We start from the raw sequence: 24182 nt of genomic DNA, 5'->3' as shown, positions 1-24182 counted from the left end.
GATGAAGACTTTGAAGGCCTCCCAACGGACCCCCAGGGGAGTGGACTGGGACAAGTTAAACTCAAAGTAGGACTGTATGTCAGCAAGAATATCCGCCTTAAAGACTGTCCCGCAGGGCCAGAGACTTGAAGCGCCATGTGTTGATTGTGGGAGCAGGGACTCCCAGGTCTACAGACAGCTGGATAGGTGAATGATCCAATAGGGTGCGTGCCAAAATCCGAGTCTCAGCCACCCTTCCCAGGAGCATACTAGACAAGAGGAACATATCAATTCTTGAGGAGCTGTCGTGCACAGAGGAATAGTGAGTATATTCACTCATCAGCGGATGCATTGCCCGCCATGCATCTCGAATGTCTAGCGTCGCACTATGCGCTAGGAGTCTACGCGCCGCGCTAGAAAGCAATCTGGGGGCAGTGCCTGTTCTGTCCAGTGTGGTGTCCAATATGAAATTCATGTCCCCACCCCAAATGATCGACACTCCCACATAGCCCAATAATATAGTTACCACCCGGTCGATAAATTCAGGAGAGTCCACATTAGGGCCATACGTATTAACCAGCAAGTATTCCCTGTTGGCTATTGAGCACTGTAGGATGACATATCTTCCTTCTGAGTCTACATAGTTCTTGTGGAGTACAAACTTGAGTGACCTATGAGCCATTGTCAGAACCCCTCTGGCCCGGGTTGAGTAGGAGGTGAAATATCTATTGGGGCCCCACGATGGTGCCATGCACCTAGCCAAGTGGCCCTCAGATTGCGTCTCCGGCAAGAGCAACATTTTACAGCCATGCCTGTTGGCGTGGCCTATAATTTTCCGGGCTTTGGTATAGTTGCTCAGACCCCGGACATTCCAGGACATCACTATTGTTGACATTTCAAGAAACTAGGGTACATCCCATACCCTTTGTCGGAGTCTAGCCAGTGATTTAGTGAAGCCCCCACAAGGATGCCTCAATGTCGCGCTTTCTGCCAATCTACCCCTGTCATTTACAATACAGTCCCAGAGAACCCCAACATTACCACCCTCCACCCTCACTGCCCACCCCAACCAACCCAGCCAGCGCTGGTGCCAGCGAACAAACCGATGTTCCCTAAACAAGGGAAGTCGGAGGGCACTACCCAACGGGGATATGCCCATGTCCCGGCCCAACAGGGGCCAACCAGCATTAATAACAAGCCAAACATGAACATTGCAAACGCAGTGGGGTGTGCTGTTGCCGTGCGGACGGCTTCTTAAGCATCATATAGGACGGCATGCGCCGTTAGGTCAAGTTCTGCGGTAACAGATCTCAAGTCGTGTCCCAAATTCCACAGTTCACAGATGAGATCAGATAGCGGTGAAGGAGCAGCAAGTGGTCTCAATCAAATCCATGCACTGTACGAAGAACGAGGAGTAATGTCTAAGGGACCAAGGTTGGCCATTCACAGGGTTTAAGTTGCTGGGGTTGCAGTACAATATTGCCATTAACACATTTCAGATGAAAGGAGCTAATTACTAAGTAGGACAGGGCGCTTTAGGGGAGTGATCACATGGCATCAGCGGGATCATCCCTTGGATTGTGCAGTGGTATTTCTGACTCAATGAATTTCACCGCCTCATCGGGAACCGTGAAGAAGTAGATTTCCGTTGTGGGTCAGTTTTAGTCGAGCCGGGAATAGGATGGCGTATGGGACATTGCGTTCCCTGAAGTTTTTTAACGGCAAGGAATTGGCACCTCTCCTGCTGAACCGAAACAGAAAAGTCGGGAAAAATCCTGATGGTATTAGCTTCCAGGCGCAAGTCTCCCTTCTCCCGTGCCAGGCGTAGGATAAGGTCCCTGTCCCGGTAATTTAGGATCCTGGCGATGATGGGTCTCGGGATGTAGCCCGCCTTGGGATGAGGGGATAAAGCCCGATGGGCGCGCTCGACTGTAAAATACGGTGACAGAGCTGGATTGTCCAGTAGATCTTTAAGAAGGCTCTCGAAAGCATCCTCCATGCGCCCTTTGAATGCGTTCTCGGGAACGCCGATAATGCGTAGATTATTTCTGCGGGAACAGGATTCCAAGTCATCACTTAGATTGTACTGCCTTCATGTCTCGTGACGGGGTCGCAACAGTGGACTGCATTGTGTGTGTATCTCATCCTCATTCGTTGAAATCCTGCTTTCGGCCTCTGTTATTCTAGTCCCGGCTTGATATACACGTGTCTTGAGCGAGGCGACGTTGGCATTTGTCGTCCAGTTTCTCGTGGAAGGAGCCAAAGTTCTTGGCCATCGACTCCATGAGAGTGGTGAGGTCAGGTCCCGATGTTCCAGCATGTGCTTCCTTCCCAGGTTCTTCGGCAAGGATGGCGATGAGCAAGCATCAGACCTTGAGACGGCCCTTGAAAATGTATCCATGGCTCCCCCGTTGGCGTTCCCCTTCTGTTTATTCGGCATGCTGGATGGTGGTAGATGCCAATGTGATCTGCGAGCGGCACCCGTGGGGAAACAAGTGATGTGGGCCACAAGGGTCAAATCAGTCCACGGAAGAAAGGAAGCCTGTCGGGCCCCGCTGATATAGAGGCAGATGACACTGATATCTGTGGATGAGGTGTACAGTAGTCCCAGACGCCGGCTTGTGGTAGCGACCCTCATTTAGGGGGGCCGAGGTGCTCGTAGAGCAGGCCCGTTGACTGAGCGGCCCCCAGCGGGAGCGGGTTCCAGGTGGTAACCAGGCGAGGCCAGAGGAGGGTAGGGGGGCGAGTCCACACCCGTACTTGAAGAGCTGGATGGGCAGGATGAGGGAGCCTGCGTCTAGGCTATGCAGCTTTTCAGGCGGCACTGGCCACACTGGCCTTCAGGGCAGCCGAACCTCACAGTGGCAGGGGCTCCGCAAATGGTCCCCGGCCACCAAAACGTTGCGATATTTTGCCAGGTGCAGCCTGACGCATGGGGGCAACCAACCAGCCGCAATAAATGTATGTAGGGCGTCGATGGGTGCAGATGTAGGCGGATGAGTGCCGATGCTGCACGGAGCTCAAGGGCTAAGCAGCCATCTTGGGCTGCTCCACAGCGCCACCTCAGTTGTAGTATATTTGACGTGTGGTTTGTGTTAAAGTTTAATAGAAGTGTTGTGTTTATAATGAATGGTTTAAAAATAAATGTACTTATATTTTTCTACCTGAAACCTTGAGTCAGTGTTTGCTTGAGTCACAGTAATTGTGGTCCCTTTGTGTAATCCCTGCTACTGCTCATATACCCTTGAGATAAGCCTGGCTGCTCTGCCACTGCTACCACTCTGACATAGTAGTACAGGCTTGTACCAAAGGTAAAACTTGGATTGCCACCTGTAGTCTTAATTGTGTAGTGGTTCCTAAAGGTACTGCACAGGATTCTGCCTAACAGACTTCCGACTGACTCCATTTTTCTGGGGCTGACTACTGTCCCCCAGAAACAGGTAAAGTTGCCATTAACTTTATATAGTCACTTTAAACCACAGACCCAGTACACCCCATCTTACATGGAGTATTGGAAAGGGTTAACTCTTACCCCTTTTTGTCTGTGCCTCTTGGAGCCTTGTTTCGCTCCCTTAACATTAAGACTTGGCTGGTGGCAGTGGTATCTACCCTACCTTTTCTATCGCGGTTATCTTACATAACGTGGTAACGTTTTAGGCTATTATATTAGCCTAGAACATAAAATTTTCTTGACCATATAGGTTTTATTTTGGTTCTGGCTGGGTTCAGTCCTCATTTCTTTTTGTGACGTCTTTCTCGTGTTTTTCTCTGCGCGCCAAACCGGGGAGAACTCCTGTTCGCTGTCTTTTCACGGGCTTCTGCACAGAAGCCCTCCTTAAGGCGCCTGATAGTCTCGGTAGGCAGGATGAGAGGGAGTGATCTTCGGACCCCTGCCATGGGTTCCCTTGGTAACCCAAGTCGCACTCTGGTCTGATTGGCTAAGGGTACTGGCTTTGCCAGGCCAGCCAGCCTGATGTGTGATTGACAGCCAGGCTGTATGAATGGGGGAAAACTGCTCTTCCAGTCCGAGACTGGCTTTTTATGCAGAGTCGCCACTGGAACGAAATAACCAATGAGGAACTGGAAGAGGACCGCCCGGTGAAGCCCTGCTGCAGGTCTGAATCGCCAAATCCGACGACAGAAGATCCTCAAGGAAACTTCTTCCCTTGAGCTGGTAGGACCAACTAGTTCGCCCAAACTACAAGCCAGGACCCCTCTGGTTGAATTCGCTGTACAGAGCTAGAGTGGGCCGGATAGCCAGGAAGGTCGGACCCTGCTTGGGTTTTAAGGAGCGCACCTTTTATTCGTTGTTTGGCACTGCTGCTGGTTTCTTCCCTGGGTAGTGCAGGACCCTCCAGTCTTCCTAGTTCTGATCACTCCGACAGTCGCTTCAGGAACCGTGAGCCTGCAGGAACTACCAGGAACGTCTGCCTCTGCTACAGCCCCTTCTCCATTTTAAGGTACTGTGCAAATCCGTTTGTGCGTTTCGCTCAGCTGTGGTGAAAGTGTTTGAAATCTTTCTCCAATCCGAGGGCTTGTCCTTTTCTTATCTTTGAACTAACTTTTCTACCAATCAACCTCGTCCGGAATCTGTGCCACAAACTTTACCGCAAACTACCCTGAACTGTGTGATCTTGAGCAAAATACTTTTGACGCATTGACTTTGGCCCTAAGCCTTTTCTAGCTGATCTCCTCACTGTAGTCTCTGTTGTTCAATTGCTCAGAATACACACCTGTTGGTTTTGCCTAATTTCTAATAACTTTGTCTACCCTCACTTTTAAATTGCTGGTTTGCCATTTTGCTCCCACTTCATTTTGTGAGCTTAGCTTGTCTGGAATTTAAGGGAAGTGGTGTGGTATATTTGATTGTGATTTTGACCTTGCTTAGAATAGTGAAATGTTATACAACTGTTGAGTAAATAAATATATATTCTTTTACTTAGAAAACTTGAGTCAGTGTTTGCCTGAATCATAGTAATTGCTGTCCTTTGTGTAACTATTTGTACTGTTCACTTACTCTTGAGATAATTCTAGCTGCTCCGCTACTGCTACCACTATAATTGTGTAGTACCGGTTTGTACCAAAGGTGAAATTGTACTGTCACTTGTAGTCTTAATTGTGTGTAGTGTCCCTGGAAGGTTGGGGTGCGCACACCGGATGTCTACACGCAATAGGCCTGTGGCTACCTGAAAAGGTTGTTGCATATCAATGTACTGCAGCTGCGGGTAGTGTTTTGGGCCCGCAAGTCTTCCGTCCTTCAAGAGCAAGGTGATGCGGGTCTTCACGGACAACACCACCACAATGTTCTACATCCGGAAGCAGGGGGACACCAGATCCCCAGCGCTCTACAGAGAGGCGCAGGACCTATGGCATTGGGCCGTTGCCCAGGGGGATGTTCCTCCAGTTTTATCTGGCAGGAGTGATGAACACCATCGCCGACTCCCTCAGCAGGGACCTGCGCTCTTGCCACGAGTAGTAGCTTCGGCAGGACCAAGTGGATCTTCTGTTCTGTCGCTGGGGCAATCCCCAGATCGATCTGTTTGGGATGGCGACGAACACCAAGTGGCAGAGGTTTGCCAGTAGGTTTCCCCAGCCGGGCAGCGTGGGGAACGCTTTATCATTCCCCTGGGACGGCCTGTTTCTGTATACGTTCCCTCCGTTGCTGTTGCTACTGCGACTCATCAAACAACTCGGACAGTCCTGGTGCAGGATGATCCTCGTCGCACCGGCGTGGCAGAGACCGATCTGGTACCCGACCATCTGGACTTGTCTGTGTCCCCTCAGTCAAGCTTCCAGCGGCCACAGATGATCTCGCCAGAGAAGGAGGCGTGATACTGCACCACGACCCAGGGTCGCTGAACTTGCAGGCCTGGCGTCTGCAGCGCTAGAGTTTGGAGGATACGATATCCCGGCGGACTGCAAGGAGGTGCTTGCCAATGCTATGGACAAAAGAGAAAGAGGTTCGCCGTCTGGTGCCGTGCACTGAAGATCGACCCTCTACGGATTACGGCTCCGCTGGTGCTACTGTATTTGCTGTTGCTGGCCAAAGCAGTGCTGGCTCATGCCTCCAAGGTTCATCTGGCGGCTATCTCCCGCAACACCAGGACTCCGGGCCGGTCGTTGTTATGGTCACACCGCCTGGTCAAGAAGTTCATCAAAGGACTTTTCTGTTCGTTCCTGCTGGTGAAGGCTCCAGCCCTGGTGTGGGAGCTAAATGTGGTGTCGACTAGGCTCATGGGTATGGGTCCACCGTTCGAGCCTATGCATTCTGCGCCACTGAAATTTGGTCGTGCAAAACAGCGTCTCTTGTCGCCATCACCTCCGCACGAGAGGGAGAGATCCAGGCCCTTGTAAATGACCTTACTTGACATTCCATGAGACAAGGGTGGTGCTACGGACGCACTCCTCCTTCATGCCCATGGTGCTGTCAAGACTTAACTAAACAAGCCCTTGGTGGTACCTGCAGTCTTCCCGACGCCTTCCTCACCGCCTGAGAGGACTTTGCACTTGTTGGATGTGGCCAGAATGCTGAAGTTCTACGTGGACCGCACAAAGGGTTTTCGGAAGACGCCGCAACTTTTTGTGAACTTTAACCCTGTGAACCATGCGACAGCCCTCTCCAAGGCTTCCATTTCCAGGTGGTTCTCTGACTGTATCACCCATTGTTACCGGTTGGCAAACCGACCGTTGCCTGGCTGTCCGAGAGCCCATTCGACCAGAGCGATTGTTGCAGCGACAGAGTTCCTGTCTGGTGTGCTCTGCTGGACATCTGCAGGGCTGCTATGTGGAAGGAGGTCGACACACACCTTCACAAAGTACTATTATGTTGACAGGGCAAAGCAATGCTGCACAACCTGTTTTCTTGAAGGTGAGCCTGGTGAGGAGGTAAGAGATGCTTAATGTTGAGCCTTGCCACCTCCCGTGGTTGTGCATGTGTGTACTGCTATGCGTTTATTCATGAGCATGTGAATCCATGCCAGACCCCATGCTGGAGAAGGAACAAGTTACTTTCCTGTAACTGTTCTCCAGCATGGGTCTGGCATGGATTTGCATGCAAACCCTCCCGTCTACCACTCTGCGGCTCTTGTATTGGTCCTACTGCCACTTTACGTGCTACCACATCTGAAGATGGCTGCCAGAGGAGGGGCTTAGGTAGAGGGCAGTCAATGTCTGAGGCAGTAGGACCCATAGACCAGTGATTGGTTGTTAGGAGAAGGACAGTTCAGAAACGAAACAAACTTTTTTTTATTTACCAAGGATTCCCAGCCTGACGACGGAATATTCATGAGCATGTGAATTCATGCTTGAGAACAGTCACAGGTAAATAACTTGTTTCACGGCTGCCCCAGAAGCAGGCTTTCTGGCACCAAGGTTCTCCAGCATGGGATCTGGCATGGATTCACATGCTCATGAATATTCCCCGTCAGGCCGGGAATCCTCGGTATAGAAAAAATCAGTATCCGTTTCGTTTCTGATCTGTCTTTCTCAGTAGTAACCAATCACTGGTCTCTGGGTCATACTGCCCCCAGCCAATGACTGCCCTCTCCCTAAGCCCCGCCCCTGGCAGCCATCCTCAGATTTTTACCGCACGTTCAAGTGTTGGGAGTCCTCGTGCTGTAGCTCTCGAGCTTTTGCTGCGTTTTCGCGCTTTTTCAGGAGATTTTCTTTTTTTCGGTTAACTAGAGCCTCAAGCTCCACCGTTTCTACTTCTGATCAACGGGGATCCGTTTCGGAGTTTCTACGCCCCTCAAGGGTGAAGATTTTGTCGAGTTACGCTTTTGGAGGATTCCAGAAGTTCCGAGGCCTACCCCGGACATGGCCCAGGATAAAGGGAGCTCGACGCCCAGGAAGCTATTCAGGACCTGCCCTGGATGCCAGCTTCAGAACGTTTTCAAGGAGGACGAGCATTCGTTATGCCTCTACTGTCTCCATGAGGACAAGACGCACAAGGAAAAGGACTGCGCGTTTTGTGGGAACATGTCGGAGCGGACCATGAAGGATCGCCACCTCCGTCTCGCCAACTGGCTGGAAGTTAAGAGCCTGCCAGGCGAGAATAAGTCTGAGTGGTCTTCTAAGTCCTGTGAGGGTGCTCCGGCGACGGGGCCCAACATAAGGCTAAGCACCGAGAGTCTGCGGGCACCGGGAGCGCCAAACGGTCGGGCTCCTTGGCTGCCAGGCAGGGCGCACCCTCCCCGGCGCCATCGACCACGAGCCAACGCTCTGGCTCGGGTAAGAGGAAGTCCGAGAACCCGGCGAAGCTTCTGGAGAGGCCCCGGTCTATCTCGAAGATTACGGCAGAGGGGGAGCGAGGCTCGGACCCTCCCTCCCCCCCCCCCCCCACCTTAAGGTGAAGGCACCAGGCATATAGAAGGTGACGTTGGCCTTAATTCACCCTGCTAAGACCTCGATTGAGGATGGCGCCGAGGCCCTGGCTCAGCCTGTGGAGGTGCCCTCAGGTACCAGTCTCCCTGCCACCGCGGAGGGAGTCGTCTTTCAGGCCCATCGAGAAGACCCCCACGAAGCCCTCATTGGAAAGGGGGTGGGGAGGGGGGGTGGTGGCCGTCGTGGATACGGACACAACCTCTGAAGAGGAGCTCATCCAAGTCGTGGAGGAGGCCCAGCCCATCGGGAGGGATCCCGACTAGGGCGACGGTGACGCAGACGAGGCTCCTCAAGAGCCCTCGCTCCTGTTTCCGGCGCCGCAGGACTCCTCGGTGGCCATTTTGTCAGCCATCCAGTCCTTATGATCGGAGATGAGGACTAGGTTGCCCCTTCCCCTGACGGGGGTGCCTGAGCCAGACCCGACGGAGGAACCGGAGCCAGGACCTTCGGGGAGCCCGCCGCTTAAGAGGAGGACGCAGCATCCTAGGCCTCCTCTCCCGCCTCTGCAGCCTTCTCTGCCTTCCCCCCGGTCCACTACCCACGGGGATGATACAGGCATGGACACGACGGGTACGGATGACGACGGTGGCGACGACGGGACGTTGCCCCCTGCCCGGGCGTCCCCGCCCGACGAGATTGGATCCTTCCATGCAATGATCTCCAGGGCATCCAAGCTCGTCCAGCTCTGCCTCGAGGAAAAGAATGAGGGGTTCCTTTACCAGCGGTGCGAGGCTAAATGGAAGACGGTCCTCGCCGTACCGCTTCTTGATGACATCTGGGATGAGGGGCTCGCCCTCCTCAATAACCCTGCCACGGCTCCTGCGAAGAGGGACCGGTACGAGAAGTACCAGGTCCCCGATGCTGCCCCCTTGTGCCTTAGGGCGCAACCTACCCCGGACTCGGTCGTTTCGGTGGTGGCCAAGAAGAAAGCGGGGGGGGGGAGGGCGCATCGGCCTCGACTTCAACCTCCCCTCCGGACGGCGAGGGTAGGAAGCTGGATGCAATGGGACGACGGGTCAGCTCATCTGCAGCGACGACCATCAAGGCGGCCAACGCCCTGGCCATCGTAGCCCGCTACGACAGGGAGTTGTGGTTCGATCGCCCCTCTGTTGGACTTCCTTCCGGATGCCAAGAGGGCTGAGGCCCTGGAAATCTTGCAGGAAGGTGAGATTGCCTCGGACCACGCCATTACGGTGGCTACGGACATTGCCAACACCGGTTTCCGTCAGTTGGGCAACGGCGTTTGCCTGAGACGACGAGGATGGCTCAAGGCGACGGATTTCCGCCAGGACGTTCAGACCAAGGTTTTGGACATGCCCTTCGATGGGAACAACCTTTTTGGCAAGGCGGTTGATGAATCCCTTCAGGCGATCAAGACGGACACGGAGAAGGCCCGTGCACTGGGTGTGCTCCAACAGCGACAGCCGTCCTTTCGGAGCTCCGGAGGCAGACAGGGTGCCTCCAAGGGAGCCGGCAGCAGCTCCTCTACTTACCGTCAGGCGGCAAGGTCTTCGTCGCAGGAGGCCTACAGGGGATGCGGTAAGTCAGGTGGATCCCGCCATCGCCAAGGTGGTCAAGGAGGCAAAGCAGCCTCCAAGCAAGATTGAACCGTCCGTTGGGTCGGGCCCCCGCCGAAGCACCCCGGTGGGAGGCCGGCTGACGAAGTTCGTCGGCGTGTGGGAGTCCATCTCCACTGACCGTTGGGTGCTGGATGCCCTGGCCCTGGGGCACGCCCTCGAGTTCCAGAAGAGGTGCCCCCGCATTCCTCCCGTGGCCAGGAAGGAAAATCACGTCCCTCAACTGCTGTTGGAAGTACGGACGATGCTCAGGAAAGGTGCCATCGAGCTCGTCCCGAAGAGGCTTCGGGGCTCCGGAGTTTACTCAAGATACTTCCTCGTGAAGAAGACAGGAGGATGGCGTCCCATCCTGGACCTGCGATGACTAAACATACATCAAGGCACAGAAGTTCCGTATGGTCGCCCTCCAGCACGTGCTGGGACAGCTGGAGGAGGGCGATTCCCTGTCGTCGTTGGACTTGGAGGATGCTTACTTTCACATCCCTATTCTAAAGAGGCACCGTAAGTTCCTCAGGTTCGTGGTCAAAGGGCGGCACTACCAGTTCAAGGCCCTCCTGTTCGGATTAAAATCGGCGCCAGGGTGATCACCAAGTGCCTAGCGCCGGTGGCGGCGCGGCTGCGCCTGCAGGGGATCCACGTCTACCCCTACCTGGACGACTGGCTCATACGGGCAAGGACAAGGGAGCTCGCCGTGGAACACACTGCCAAGTCCGTCCAGCTGCTCACGGACCTGGGGTTCTCCATCTTTCCAAAATCCCACCTGGTCCCGTTGCAGGTCGCCCTGTTTCTGGGAGCACAGCTCGACACAGTGGCGCGGCGGGCCTCACCGTCGGAGGAAAGGATAAGGACCATCCTAGGAAAGGTGCAACGTCTACTGGCTACGGACGTGGCCAGAGTGAGGTCTATCATGTCCCTCCTCGGAATGATGTCCTCATGCATTTATCTGGTGCACCACTGCAGACTTCGGATGCGGCCCTTGCAAGAATTCCTCGACGCCCACTGGATCCAGACGACGGGCAGCTTCGAGGGCATGATACCGCTCGACGAAGTGTTCCGTCAGGCGATACAATGGTGGGGTTTCCGCGCTCATCTGACAGCGGGAACAGGCTTCCTAGCCCCGGCCCACCAGGTGACGGTGAGGACGGATGCCTGCCTGGAAGGTTGGGGAGCGCACACCGGGGGTCTCCACGCGAGAGGCCTTTGGTGCTCGGAGGAGAAGACTCTCCACATCAACATCTTGGAGTTCTGCTCAGTGTTCTGGGCCCTCAGGTCCTTTCTTCCGTCCCTCAAGGGCAAGGTGGTGAGGATCTTCACTGACAACACCACCACCACGACGATGTTTTACATTCGGAAGCAGGGCGGAACCAGATCCCCTGCCCTGTCCAAGGAAGCCCAGGATCTGTGGTATTGGGCCGACGCCCAAGGGATGTTTCTGGTACCCTTTCATCTGGCAGGGATAAAAAACACCATCGCCGACTCACTCGACAGGGAGCTGCGCTCGTGCCACGAGTGGGAACTGCGCCAGCATCAAGTGGACCGACTCTTCCGACGATGGGGCGAACCCCAGATCGATCTCTTTGCGACAGCGGCGAACTCCAAGTGCCGGAGGTTCGCCAGCAGGTTTCCCCAACCGAGGAGCATGGGCGATGCTTTCTCGTTCCCCTTTATGCATTGTTGCTGTTGCTACTCCGGCTCGTCAACCAGCTCAAGAGGTCCCGGTGCAGGATGATCCTCGTCGCACCGGCGTGGCCGAGACAGATCTGGTTCCCGGACCTTCTGGACTAGTCAGCGTCCACACCAGTCAAGCTGCCGACGGACGCGGATCTTCTCCAGAGAAGGAGGCGCCATTCTTCATCACGAACCAGAGTCGCTGAACTTGAAGGCCTGTTGGAGGATACAACATCCCGGCCGACTGCAGAGAGGTTCTTGCAAAGGCCAGGGCATCCTCAACTCTTAAGTGCTACGGACACAAATGGAAGAGGTTCTCTGTCTGGTGCCGTGCACAGAAGATTAACCCTCTGCGGATTACGGCCCCTCAAGTATTGCCGTACCTACTGTCTTTGGCCAAGGCTGGCATATCTCACGCTTCCATCAAGGTACATCTGGCTGCCGTCTCACGTTACACCAGAACTACAGGACGGGCGTCCTTGTGGTCTCATCGTCTGGTGAAGGAATTTATTCAAGGACTGTTCCGATCATTCCCGCCGGTGAAAGCCCCTGCCCCGGCGTGGGAGCTCAACATGGTGCAAAGTAGGCTCATGGGGGGGCCCCATTCGAGCCTATGCATTCAGTGCCGTTGAAGTTTGTCGTGGAAGACAGCATTCCTCGTGGCCATCACCTCTGCACGACGAGTGGGAGAGATCCAGGTCCTGTCTTGCAAGCCTCCATACTTGACTTTTCACGACACGATGGTGGTGCTGAGGACGCACCCCTCTTTCATGCCCAAGGTGCCGTCGGACTTCCACCTCAACGAGCCCTTGGTGTTGCCAGTTTTCTTGCCGTCGCCGGCTGAGAGGACTCTGCACTCTGAAGTTCTACGTGGACCGCACGAAGTGTTTTCGGAAGACACCACAGCTGTTTGTGAACTTTGGGGACTGTGAATCAAGGGAAGGCTCTCTCGAAGACTTCAATTTCCATATGGCTCTCCGGCTGCATCATGCACTGTCACCGGTTGGCAAACCGACCGTTGCCAGGCCGTCCGAGGGCCCATTCGACCAGAGCGATCGCTGCTACTACAGCGTTCCTGTCTGGTGTGCCCCTGCTCGACATCTGCAGGGCTGCTACGTGGAGGTTGACGCACACCTTCACGAGATTCTACTGCGTCGACCGGGATTCCAGGGAGGAGTCCAGAGTCGGCCAGGCTGTGCTGCGCAACCTGTTCGCCTAAGGTGAGCCTGGTGAGGAGGTAAGAGTTGCTTAATGGTGTTGTATTGCTTGATATTGAGCCTTGTGCCACCTCCCGTGGTTGTGCATGTGTATACTGCTATGTATTCTTATTCATGAGCATGTGAATCCATGCCAGACCCCATGCTGGAGAAGGAACAAGTTACTTACCTGTAACTGTTGTTCTCTAGCATGGGTCTGGCATGGATTCACATGCGAACCCTCCCGCCTACCCCTCTGCGGCTCTTCACTTTGTCATACTGCCACTTCACGTGCTACCAAATCTGAGGATGGCTGCCAGTGGCGGGGCTTAGGGAGAGGGCAGTCATTGGCTGGGGGCAGTATGACCCAGAGACCAGTGATTGGTTACTACTGAGAAAGGCAGATCAGAAACAAAACTGATACTGATTTTCTTCTATACCGAGGCTTCCCGGCCTGACGGGGAATATTCATGAGCATGTGAATCCATGCCAGACCCATGCTGGAGAACAACAGTTACAGGTAAGTAACTTGTTCCATGTGGACTGGGCCTGGACGGTCCCATCCCTCTTCACCACACACAAAGGCTCACTAGTCTGCGGAAGCCACAACTTTCCTGGGAAAGTGCATGACCTTAGAAGGACTTTCCTGACCCGAGAAGGCAGGGAGACCAAACTACAATATGGCCAAAGAAAAAGCAGAAATCTGGTGGCACTGTTATGCAGAATTGTATGCAGTGCCCTTTGGGAACATTACACACAATTAGAACTATAAGTGACAGTACAATTTCACCTTTGGTACAAGCCTGTATTACACAGTTATAGTGGTAGCAGTAGCGGAGCAGCCAGACTTGTCTCAAGAGTAAGTGAGCAGTACAAATAGTTACACCAAGGACAACAATTAATATGGTTCAGGCAAACACTGACACAAGGGTTCTAAGTAAAAGAATATAGATTTATTTACTCAATTGTCTAACATTTCACTATTCTAAGCAAGATCAAAATCACAATCATAAATACACCACACCCCTTAAATTCCAGCCAAGATAAGCTCACAAAATGAAGTGGGAGCAAAATGGCACTCAAGCAATTTAAAAGGGAGGGAAAGACAAAGTTATTAGAAATTAGGCAAAACCAACAGGTAAGTATTCTGAGCAATTGAACGAGATACTACAGTGAGATCAGCTAGAAGAGGCTTGGGGCCAAAGTCAATGGATCAAGTCTTTTGCTCAAGATCTCACAGTTCAGGGTAGTTCGCGGTAAGGTTCGTGGCACAGATTCCAGACGAGGTTGGTAGAAAAGTTAGTTCGAAGAGAAGGACAAGCCCTCGGATTGGAGAAAGATTTCAAACACTTTCACCGTGGCTGAGCGAAACGCACAACCGGATTTGCACAGTACCTTAAAACTGAGAGGGGGCTGTAGATGAGGCAGATGTTCCTGCAGGCTCACGGTCCTGAAGCGACTGTCGGACTGATCAGAAGTAGGAAGACTGGAGGGTCCTGCACTACCCAGGGAAGAAACCAGCAGCAGCGGCAAGCAACTAATAAAAGGTGCGCTCCTTAAAATCCAAGCAGGGTCCGACCTTCCTGGCTATCCGGCCCACTGTAGCTCTGTACAGCGAATTCGACCAGAAGGGTCCTGGCTTGTAGTTTGGGTGAACTGGTTGGTCCCACCAGCTCAAGGGAAGAAGTTTCCTGGAGGATCTTTTGTCGGATTTGTGGATTCGGATCTGCAGCAGGGCCTCACCGGGCGGTTCAGTCGTCATAGGGGTCCTCTTCTTCCAGTTCCTCGTTAATTCTTTAGTTCCAGTGGCGACTCTGCTCTTCCAGTCCCAAAGACCTGCTTTTTATGCAGTTTTCCCCCATTCATACAGCCTGACTGTCAATCACACAGCAGGGTGGCTGGCCTGGCAAGGGCAGTCCCTTTAGCCAATCAGACAAGAGTGCGACTTGGGTTACCAAGGGAACCCATGGCAGGGGTCTGAAGATTCCTCCCTCGCATCCTGCCTACCTAGACTATCAGGCGCCTTAAGGCGGGCTTCTGTGCATAAGCCCGCAAAAAGACAGCGAACAAAGGAGTCCTCCCCGGTTTGGCGTGCAGAGAAAGACTTTAACAAAAAGAAATGGTGACTAAACCCAGCCGTAATCCAAATAAAACCTATATGGTCAAAGTTTTATGTTCGAGGCTAATATAGCCTAAAACATTACCACGTTATGCAAGATAACCGCGATAGAAAAGTTAAAGTAGATACCACTGCCACCAGCCAAGTCTTAATGTTAACGGAGCGAAACAAGGCGCCAGAGGCACAGACAAAAAAGGTTAAGAGTTAACCCTATCCAATACTCCGTGTAAGATGGGGTGTACTGGGTCTGTGGTTTAAAGTGACTATATAAAGTTAATTGCAACTTCAGCTGTTTCTCGGGGACAGTATCCAGCCCCAGAAAAATGGAGTCAGTGGGAAGTCTCAAAGACAACCCTCTGTCACTGCACTGAAGGTACTGTGTAACACACACAAAAACGGGTGCACATGGTGTAGGTGAGGCTCCAGTGCCCAAGATCACACAGTAGAAATACACATAGCAAAACACATGCAAGAGTGGGAAAAAGGCTCACACTCTTACCAGGTGAAACAATTAAATCCTAGAAGTCCAGCAAAGCTGCTGGGGGACTCTTTAGGTAAGGGAAATCAACCATTTATGAGAATTCTCCCTAAAAGGCACGGCCCAATTTCAGGGCACTAGCCACATTTAGTAGCCATGTGCGTAAAAACGAATGCGCACAACCTATTGAATGAACACCTTGTTGAAATGTAACTGCTGTCATCAGCTTGTCTTTTGGCACTTAAACAAGGAATCAAAATTTCTTTGTAAAAAGCTAGGGTGATGCAAAAGTATCCCCACTGCACTGCATGGTAAAATGTTGTGTGCAATGTTAAAAGTACAAGAATTCAGAAAGGGAAACCAATGTTTTCTGATAACCATAGTCAGAAGGACTGATCTGTTCCCCCATAAACTGTTAGTAAAAGGCAAGACTTAGTGAAGCTGATGGCTTCACTTCCCTTCTAATATGTAGGACATGAAAAAAGGTTACATAGAATAATAGAGGCCGATTTGCAAAAAGAAAATCTTTCCCAATGCTGAGTTAAGTAAAATTATTTAGTAAAATAATTGTGATGCTGTTCTAATACATACATGGTATTCAGTGTTGCCATCTTGATTTTGCACATTGTCTATTTAAATTCAACATGGATGTGCATTTTTTGTATAGTAGGGCTTTCTACATACATGTATCTTTAAGTTGGACTACATTTTCTTTTTGTAATTTTATGAAATACACGTTTGCTCTTGCCCATCCTTTAAGCGGTGGTCTGTGGGTAGAACATTATCATTCCAATGTGATTTGAGAGGATCAGTTAAAATCCTGCAGGGATGTGTGGATTACTGTTTAATAGTACTTTTGTCAGGGTGCAACTGTATTCAAAGTTTGTAATCTCACTCTGATTTATTTATCTTTATTTCAAGGGACAAGCTATGGGTATGAGGGGTCCTATTATGAACCCTCATCCTCCTCTTCATCAGAAGAAGAGTATTATACACCACCAGTGAAGTACAGAAAATCTGCTGGTAAGGAAACAATTTTGGTTTTCATTGTCTTGCTAGTCACCAATTCGGAGGAGCTTGAACAGGTTGGACGTTGATTCCTGCCCTGCACTACGGTTCTTTAGATCTCGTGAAGTAGGAATAACAAAGTGGCTAAAATGCTTGCTTTAGTACCTATCCAGTTCAGTGCTCTCCTGCGCTGCGAATGGTCTACACTACAAAAACTGATACCCTAATCTACAGGATGTTCTGAGGCTTAGATGTAAACTAAAATATCCTCGTGTAGTCCTTCAACTTGATGGATGTAGAATACAATGGTGCTTAATTTCTTGATCAAGATGACTGCTGCAAACTCTACCTTTTTGCCTTAATATTTTGTATTTTTGTTGTATTGTGCTGTTGGGTGGATGGCATGAAGAGTGGAATGCAGAGTGTTGATGGAGTGAATTTTTGCTGAGTGCAGGAGTTCCAGGAATGTAATTTGAGCTGAGGGGTGGGGTGGATCACACACCGCATATTATTCTCCAGCATGGGGTCTGGCATGGATTCCCATGCTCATGAATATTCTCAGTCATCAGGCTGGGAATCATCGGTAAAAACAAACCGTTTCACTTTTGTTTACAAACTTGTCAATCTCCTATAAGCCAATCACTGAGCTCTGTGTCATACTGCCCCCAGCCAATGACTTCCCTCTCCCTAAGCCCTTCCTCTGGCTGCCATCTTCAGATTTTTACCACACGTCCAAGTGTTGGTAGACCTTGTGTTTCGCTCTTAGAGCTTTCTGCTTTTTTTTCGTGCTTTTTTTTGGGTAGGAAAATCCTATTTTTTTGTTCGGTCAAGCCTGTGTGCTCTATCGCCGCCTTCATCCGACTAACTGGGACCCGTTTTTCGTCATTTTTCTTCGCCCCTCAAGGGCGATATCTTTGAGTGTTTTCTTAAAAGTTTCCAGAAGGCAATCAGTCTTGCACCGCACGTCGGACCATGTTGGAGGAGGACGGAGCCTCCCTCTTCAAGCTCTGCACCAGCTGCGGTTTGCAGAATTGTTTCAGAGGATAAGCATTCCCAGTGCCTTTTTATTGTCTTGATCCGATGCACATGGAAGAGAATTGCGAGATATGTCATGGCTTTAACAATCACACTATGAAGGATCGCCACATCGACTGACGGTGTGGATCAAAGCCAAGGCCTCAGCCCCCTGTGGTTCACTGGGGCATGCCTCAGAAGCCCACTCTGGCTGGATCCGATCTCCTTTCAAGGGCGCTCCGTCCGTGGGGGCCCAAGACCAGGCCAAGCACTGCTATTCCAGTTCCGTGCAAGCGGGTCCAGCGACGGTCAAGGTGAGCTCCTCATCTTCAGCTGCCTCAATCTCCAGCCATCGCTTCAGTTCTTCGTCGAAGAGAAAGTCCGCTTTCCCGGGCAAGCTGCGGAAGCCAAATAAGGCCTGCCTTTGAAGGCCCAGGCCATACAGGCTAAATTGTCCTCCTCAGGCTCGCAGGGCTCGTTTCAAGGCCTTCAGAAATGGCCGCCGTGGTCGCTGGGGCTCCCAATGGGGCTTGCCAGCTGCCAAGCGGGACTGAACTGGCCAAGACGTTGGGCCCGACCCGTGCACACCGGTGGGAGGCTGGCTGGCAAACTTTATCAGCGTGTGGGAAAACCTCTCGACCGAAAGATGGGTGCTGGACGCTCTTGCCCACAGACACACTTTGGAGTTCCAGTGGCAGTGTCCACAAATACCACCGGTAGCCCGGCAGGAACAATGCATCCCTCAGCTGCTGCTGGAAGTTCGGGCCATGTTTAAAAAAAAAAAGGGGCGATAGAGCTAGTTCCGACCTGACTCCGGGGTCTCCAGAGTTTTCTCCAGATAGGTTTTAGTAAAAAAGACCAGGGGCTGGAGGCCCATTCTCGATCTACGACTCAACTACACAAAGTTCCAAAAATTCAGGATGGTCACGTTCCAACACATGCTCGGCCAACTGGAGGAGGGAGATTTCCTGTCGTCAAAGGATCTAGAGGACGCTTACTTTCACGTCCCCATTCACAAACAACCTTGCAAATTCCTGCGCTTCGTCATTCAGGGGAAACGCTACCAGTTCAAGGCTCTCCCCTTCGGGCTAAAGTCGGTGCCCAGAGTCTATACGAAGTGCCTGGCTCCAGTGGTGGCCCATCTGCGCCTACAGGAAATAAATGTGTACCCATACCTCGATGACTGGCTTGTCCGGGCCAAGCCAAGTGACATCGCCGCCGATCAGAGAGGACCGTCTGGCTGCTTACGGATTTGGGGTTCTCGGTGAACTATGCAAAGCCCTGCTTGATTTTATCTCAAGGCACGCTGTTTCTGGGGGCCAGGTTGTGATACTGGAAATTCATTGGAGGGACAGGGCCTCCCTGTCCTTTTTCTGTAGTCCTTTTTCGTGTATGTTCTGTTATTTTCTGCCCAGGAGTCCATGTGGGACTCCTGGCAGTGCAGCTCTTCCTCTTTTTGGTTTCGTGAGCAGGCCCTTGGGATAACCTTATGGCACCCATGAGTGGGGGTACAACCCTGTGCACCTAGTGTAGGTTTTTGGGCACCTGTGTGTGGCCTACAGAGCAGAGTATGGGCTGGTGGCAGCTCCATGCTGTATTTGACAGGTGCTCTTAAGTATCATCCATTTTGGGATACCCGGGCCGTGCCATTGGAATCAGTTGATTCCGGATAGGTGACGAGATGGCCCCTGTGGCCTCTTGCTTTCTATTGCCTGTTACCTTAATTTTCCCAAAGCCCTCGGTTGTCCTGACTCTCTTCCCCCCTGACTGGCTGTTGGCTGGAAGTTCCATATATGGTATTGTGGGGGAAGGCCAGGACAGACTGGCTGGAGCCTTCCCAGTGACTATGTTGTGGTTGCACCCTCTGGGGGGGACCTGGTTGAATGTAGTGTGTGACCAATATGCACTTCTTTTTATGGGTGTCTGGTTTCTGGTATGTGACAAAAAGACTAAGACAGCCCCGCCTGAAACTGATATGAATGCAGTGTGGAGTGTTGAATGGCTGGGAACTTGTCCCAGTACACATTCCTTGTGAGTGTCTGGAGGGAGGAGAAAGGCCGGAATGCACTGTGAGCCTGATTGGCTGCCTGCTTGCATGAATGCCCCTTTGAAGGATTGGTTGTCTGAGTGTGACCCAGCAGAGTGAATGAGAGACCAAACCGTATATCTGGAGGCCTCTCACTGCTAGAAATCGTTCGGAAGCTGAAGTTGATACTTGATGCTTAACCTTGAAGCCTTATGGAAGAATTATTGCTGTTGCTGTCCTTCGCCAATCTGGAAGCTGCTGTACCTTAAAGGAACTGATCCAAGAGAGGACCTGGCCAGGAGACCTCTTCCCGAGCTACAAGGGACCATTGTGCACCAGCTGAACTTCGCTGAAACTCCCTTGAAGTCGGTCCTCGAAAGGCTGCCGTCCAGAGACTGGGACCGCCATGGAATTACGAAGCAAAGTGCTGGGACATTGAAGTCATCACCGCAGACGACCAATTTCGCCGACCGGAGCCTCAGCGCTCCTTTGCCTAAGAACACTTTGAAAGAAGGGCTCTGTCGCTCATCACTGACGACCGTTTTGTCCCGCCGGAGAAAATCAAGGCCATCGACGTGCTGAGGAGAATCCCCTGATGGGTTTCCCGCCACCCGAAGACCAGAGATGCTGACGACTCAACGCCTTTGCTGGGCCAAAATTCTTGAGTAACTCTTTGCAGCAACTATCGTCTAGGTGTACCGCACGCCTCATCTTCGCCGGACGTCCACGACTGATCGTCGACTAGCACCGCCAGGACCGAAGCTGCTGCATCGAAGCCTTTGTTCATTTCTTCGAGGGATCTCGACCATCTGTGGCTGCTGCCTTAAAGGGAGCTGCTCAAGAAGGATCCGTCGACGACCTATGTCTATTGTTGGTTCACTTTATTAACTGATTTGTATAACATTTGAACTGAGTACGGTTGATGCATTTTAAAGGAATCGAGAGTAATTGTGGTACCACATTGAGACTTTATATAAATAAGGCTTTGATTACACATACAATAACATTTTGTGCTCCGACAAATCTAAAATGATACATATATACAGAATGTTTTCACTAACCTAGTGTGTGGACATTCCTTTGTGGGTGCTTGGGGACTAAACTGTACTTAAAAACCAGCCTGCATCATCTCCTGAGAGCTTAAGCCTTGATTGCTCTCCCATAGCTACCAAATAGAGAATCGTAGCTGCGGTGCCCTGTGCTTTCTCTCTGCCATATAGAGAGCAGGAGTACAGACTCGCGCTCCAGTCTTTACACAGGCTCAACACGGTATCCTGTCTGGCGGCCACCTTGGGAGAGGAGGTAGTGGCCATTTTGGGCACAGTGCAACGGCTGTTACAACTGAAGATTGCCATGGTGAGGACCATGAAGTAGCTGCTCGGCATGATTTTGTGCATCTACCTGATCACGCTCTGCAGGTTGAGGATGCGACCACTCCAGGAATTGCTGGACGCCCGTTGGATACAGGTGTCTGGAAGCTTCAAAGATAGGGTTGTGATCGACGAGGAGTTGTGTCGAGCGATAATGTGGTGGGGTGTGCGCGCCAACATCGACTGAGGTATGGATTTTCAGAGCCCCCCTGTACCAGGAGACTGTCACGACAGACGTTTCTCTTGAGGGCTGGGAACTTACACCAGACGTCTGCACGCCAGAGACCTGTGGCTACCAGAGGAGAAGGAGCTCCACATCAACGTTCTGGAGCTACGGGCAGTGTTTTGGGCCCTCAAGTAATTTATTCCGTCCCTCAAGGGCGAGGTGGTGAGGGTCTTCACGGACAATAGCACCACAATGTTTTACATCCCAAAGCAGGGGGCACCAAGTCCCCAGCGCTGGCACTGGGCTATCGCTCAAGGGATATATTGGGTTCTCAAGAATGGGGTCTGGCATGGATTCACATGCTCATGAATATTCCCCGTCGTCGGGCTAGGAATCCTCCGTAAAGAGAAAATCGGTTTAATTTCTGAACTGCCTTTCTCCTAACAACCAATCACTGAGCTCTGGGTCATACTGCCACTACCCAATGACTGCCCTCTATCTAAGCCCCTCCTCTGGCAGCCATCTTCAGTTTTTTACTGCACGCTCAAGTGTTGGGAGTCCTTGTGTTTAGCTCTCGAATTTTGACTGTGTTTTGTGCTTTTTCGGAAGAGTATTACTCTTATTTATTCGGTCAATCAAGCCTCAATCTCAACCGATTCTACTTCCGATCAACAGGGACCCGTTTCTGAATTTTTCTATGCCCCTCAAGGGCGATTTTTTTTCGGTCATTCGAGCCTTGTGCTCCATCGATCAACTTTCCGATTAACAGGGACACGTTTTTCTGATTCAGCGCCCCTCAAGTTTCTTTGTGGAGGCTTCCAGAAGATTCTCAGGCCTACGCCGTGTGGATCATGTCGGAGGAAATATTCAGCTCCCCTGTTCAGGAATTGTTCCAACTGTGGAATGTCTTTTCGGACAAGCATCCGGAGTGCCTCTACTGGCTGTACCCGGTGCACAAAGAGGATTGTGCATTTTGCCAGGAGATAGCCCCTCGCATGAAAGATTGGCATAGGCGGTTGAACAAGTGGCTACAGGCCAAGGCCCCTGCTCTGGGTGGGTCCCAGCCGCTTGCCTCTCCTAGCTTCAAGAAGTCAGATGGGGCTTCGAAGATGTTGGAGGGCACCCCTCCAGCGGGTCGCTGTTAGGAAAGATTTCCATTTGTGTACATTTTCCCTCAATTTGTGTACCCCCCCAACTTTTTGCTGATGTTAAACACCGTAGTCTGATTTTAGCAGAGGAGCCCAGCCTTCTGCTGCACTCTTTTTATGAGGAAACTGACATGCCCTTAAGATGGTCAGTACTGGGAGACTTTGTTTCCCTTAGTCCTTTCCAATGTTGCATCTTTTCTGCAACATGTAACAAGTGTACAATGTACCTTCCAGTGCAGTGCACTTGGGTTTATTAGTCATTTCCTTTTTTAATTTTTTTTATTTTTTTTATTTTTTTTTTTGTAGCAGTTGTGCAGATGTGCCTTGGACAGGGCTGGTGACAGCTTGTGTATTTTTAATCCCTTCCTGCCAGGTAAACCACGATTACCTCGTTTGGCACAAACAGGTGGCCTGGCTCCAAAATGGCCATGCCACGAGGTTCTTTGTCCTATCCTTTGGCCTTCTTGCCCCTTTGCCTTCCCCAGGTTGAGCCGAACCGGGTCGGTCCTTATTTGGGCATGCATTCCCCGAATGCTTGGCATTTCGCGGGCTTCTGCATCCTTTGTGTGTGTGCTTCCAGGATGTGGGCTGGGATGTCTGTTCCCAATACACATCCTGGGTGCCAGAGAGTCTGGAGTGCTGTGAATGCCTGGGACCATCGTGGTCCGTGATAGGTCCATGTATGGTATGCCTGTATGTGAGATCTCCCAATGGGTCCTCTTTGGGTTGGCGCGATTAAAATAAGAGAAGGCCCCAAACGCCCATAACATGTCGATCTCTGGGGTTTTCACTGAACGAAGTATAGGATCCATGTATCCTGAAACTAAGAAGCTGAGTCGAGGAACTGCTGGTGACCTGCTGGAAAGTTTGCCACCCTGAACCCGCTGTCGTCCCGTGGCACCCCTCTGCATCTGGTCATCGTAGAAGGTCTGCGAAGACGCTTCGACCCATTGGAATAGTGGGACCAACTATTCTCTGCATTTATCAAATCCTGCAAGTAAGCTCTCTCAGAAGTGTCCTTGGGCTGACCATCTTACGCAGACTTTGCCCTGATACCACTGCCGTTTCGAGGAGGCCCTCGAAACTTGTTATGTCGCTAGCTTTGTGTTCTTGACACTCGCACTGAATTCCGTACACTTGGCGTTCCCAGGTCTGGATTAAAGTGCGTGTGCCAGAACCAGAGTATACACGGTTACCGTGTTGCCCAGCTGTGGTGATGAAGTTTGCAGGTGTGCTGCATTTCAGCCCTGTTTGCCCCTGAAGCCTGCTGTAGTGAAACTTGCCTGATCCATCCACCAGGCGCGGAGAAATCCCCACTGTCACGTTTGGGGATTCAACGCTGTATCTTTGCTGCTGAAAGCCACAGAGCCGCCAAATTGCCACACTTGAACCTGCAACCGAAGTGGACTGCCGACGCTTGGTCCGGAGTGTGCCGGGGGTCAGTGAGTAATCACAACCCTAACTGGTGGCCCCTACCGCCTCTATCCATTTTTATGCACGAGGGGCCCCGGAGGGCCCCTCTCCTTTCCACTACTAGTGCAACCTAGCAAACTATTCCCAACTCTTGGCATTGACTCTGCCCTCAAGTGGAGGCCCTCCTAGAATAGTGGGAACCTATTCTTCATCACCTCACCCACCTTCTTGAGTTCTTACAGACCCTTGAAGAGACCGCGTTTTGCCCATCTGTATTCACGCGTTTGCCAGCATTGCATGTACATTTGAGCAACAAGCTCCACTCTTCTTAGGGATTGGACTGCCTCTTAGTTAGGAGTGTGTTGGATGCAGAAGGGAACTAAACAATACTTGCACTGCCTGCTTCCTTCCCCTTATAGGTTGTGGACCCATTTATGCATTAACCCTTTAGACCCCATTGGTCTTGGATATATGTATTTAGCTAGGATTGTGTTGGCTTAATAGTATTACTGTGATTTGATTATTTGATTTGTGTTGAAACTCAAAGGCCTTGAAATAAATGTATTTTTAATATATATATATATATATATATATATATATATATATATATTTCTGATGTTTGTTAATCTGCTTAGAAT

At 51.4% G+C, this 24182-nt stretch overlaps 1 protein-coding gene across 1 annotated transcript in view; it reads left to right on the top strand.

The window, feature by feature from the left end:
- Window positions 1–24182, top strand: part of LOC138453320 (ribonuclease H1-like) — a 607996-nt gene that overhangs the window by 262096 nt on the left and 321718 nt on the right. Inside the window, exon 4 of the mRNA XM_069606028.1 lies at window positions 16321–16422. Within this exon, the coding sequence (XP_069462129.1) occupies window positions 16321–16422 (102 nt within the window). The remainder of the gene's footprint in view (window positions 1–16320; window positions 16423–24182) is intronic.

This window comes from Ambystoma mexicanum, chromosome 4p (genome assembly GCF_040938575.1).
Source record: "Ambystoma mexicanum isolate Mex_15411 chromosome 4p, UKY_AmexF1_1, whole genome shotgun sequence".
NCBI classification, from domain to species: domain Eukaryota; kingdom Metazoa; phylum Chordata; class Amphibia; order Caudata; family Ambystomatidae; genus Ambystoma; species Ambystoma mexicanum.
The sequence above is the reverse complement of the archived record's forward strand: the minus strand, read 5'-3'. Positions and strand labels throughout refer to the sequence as shown.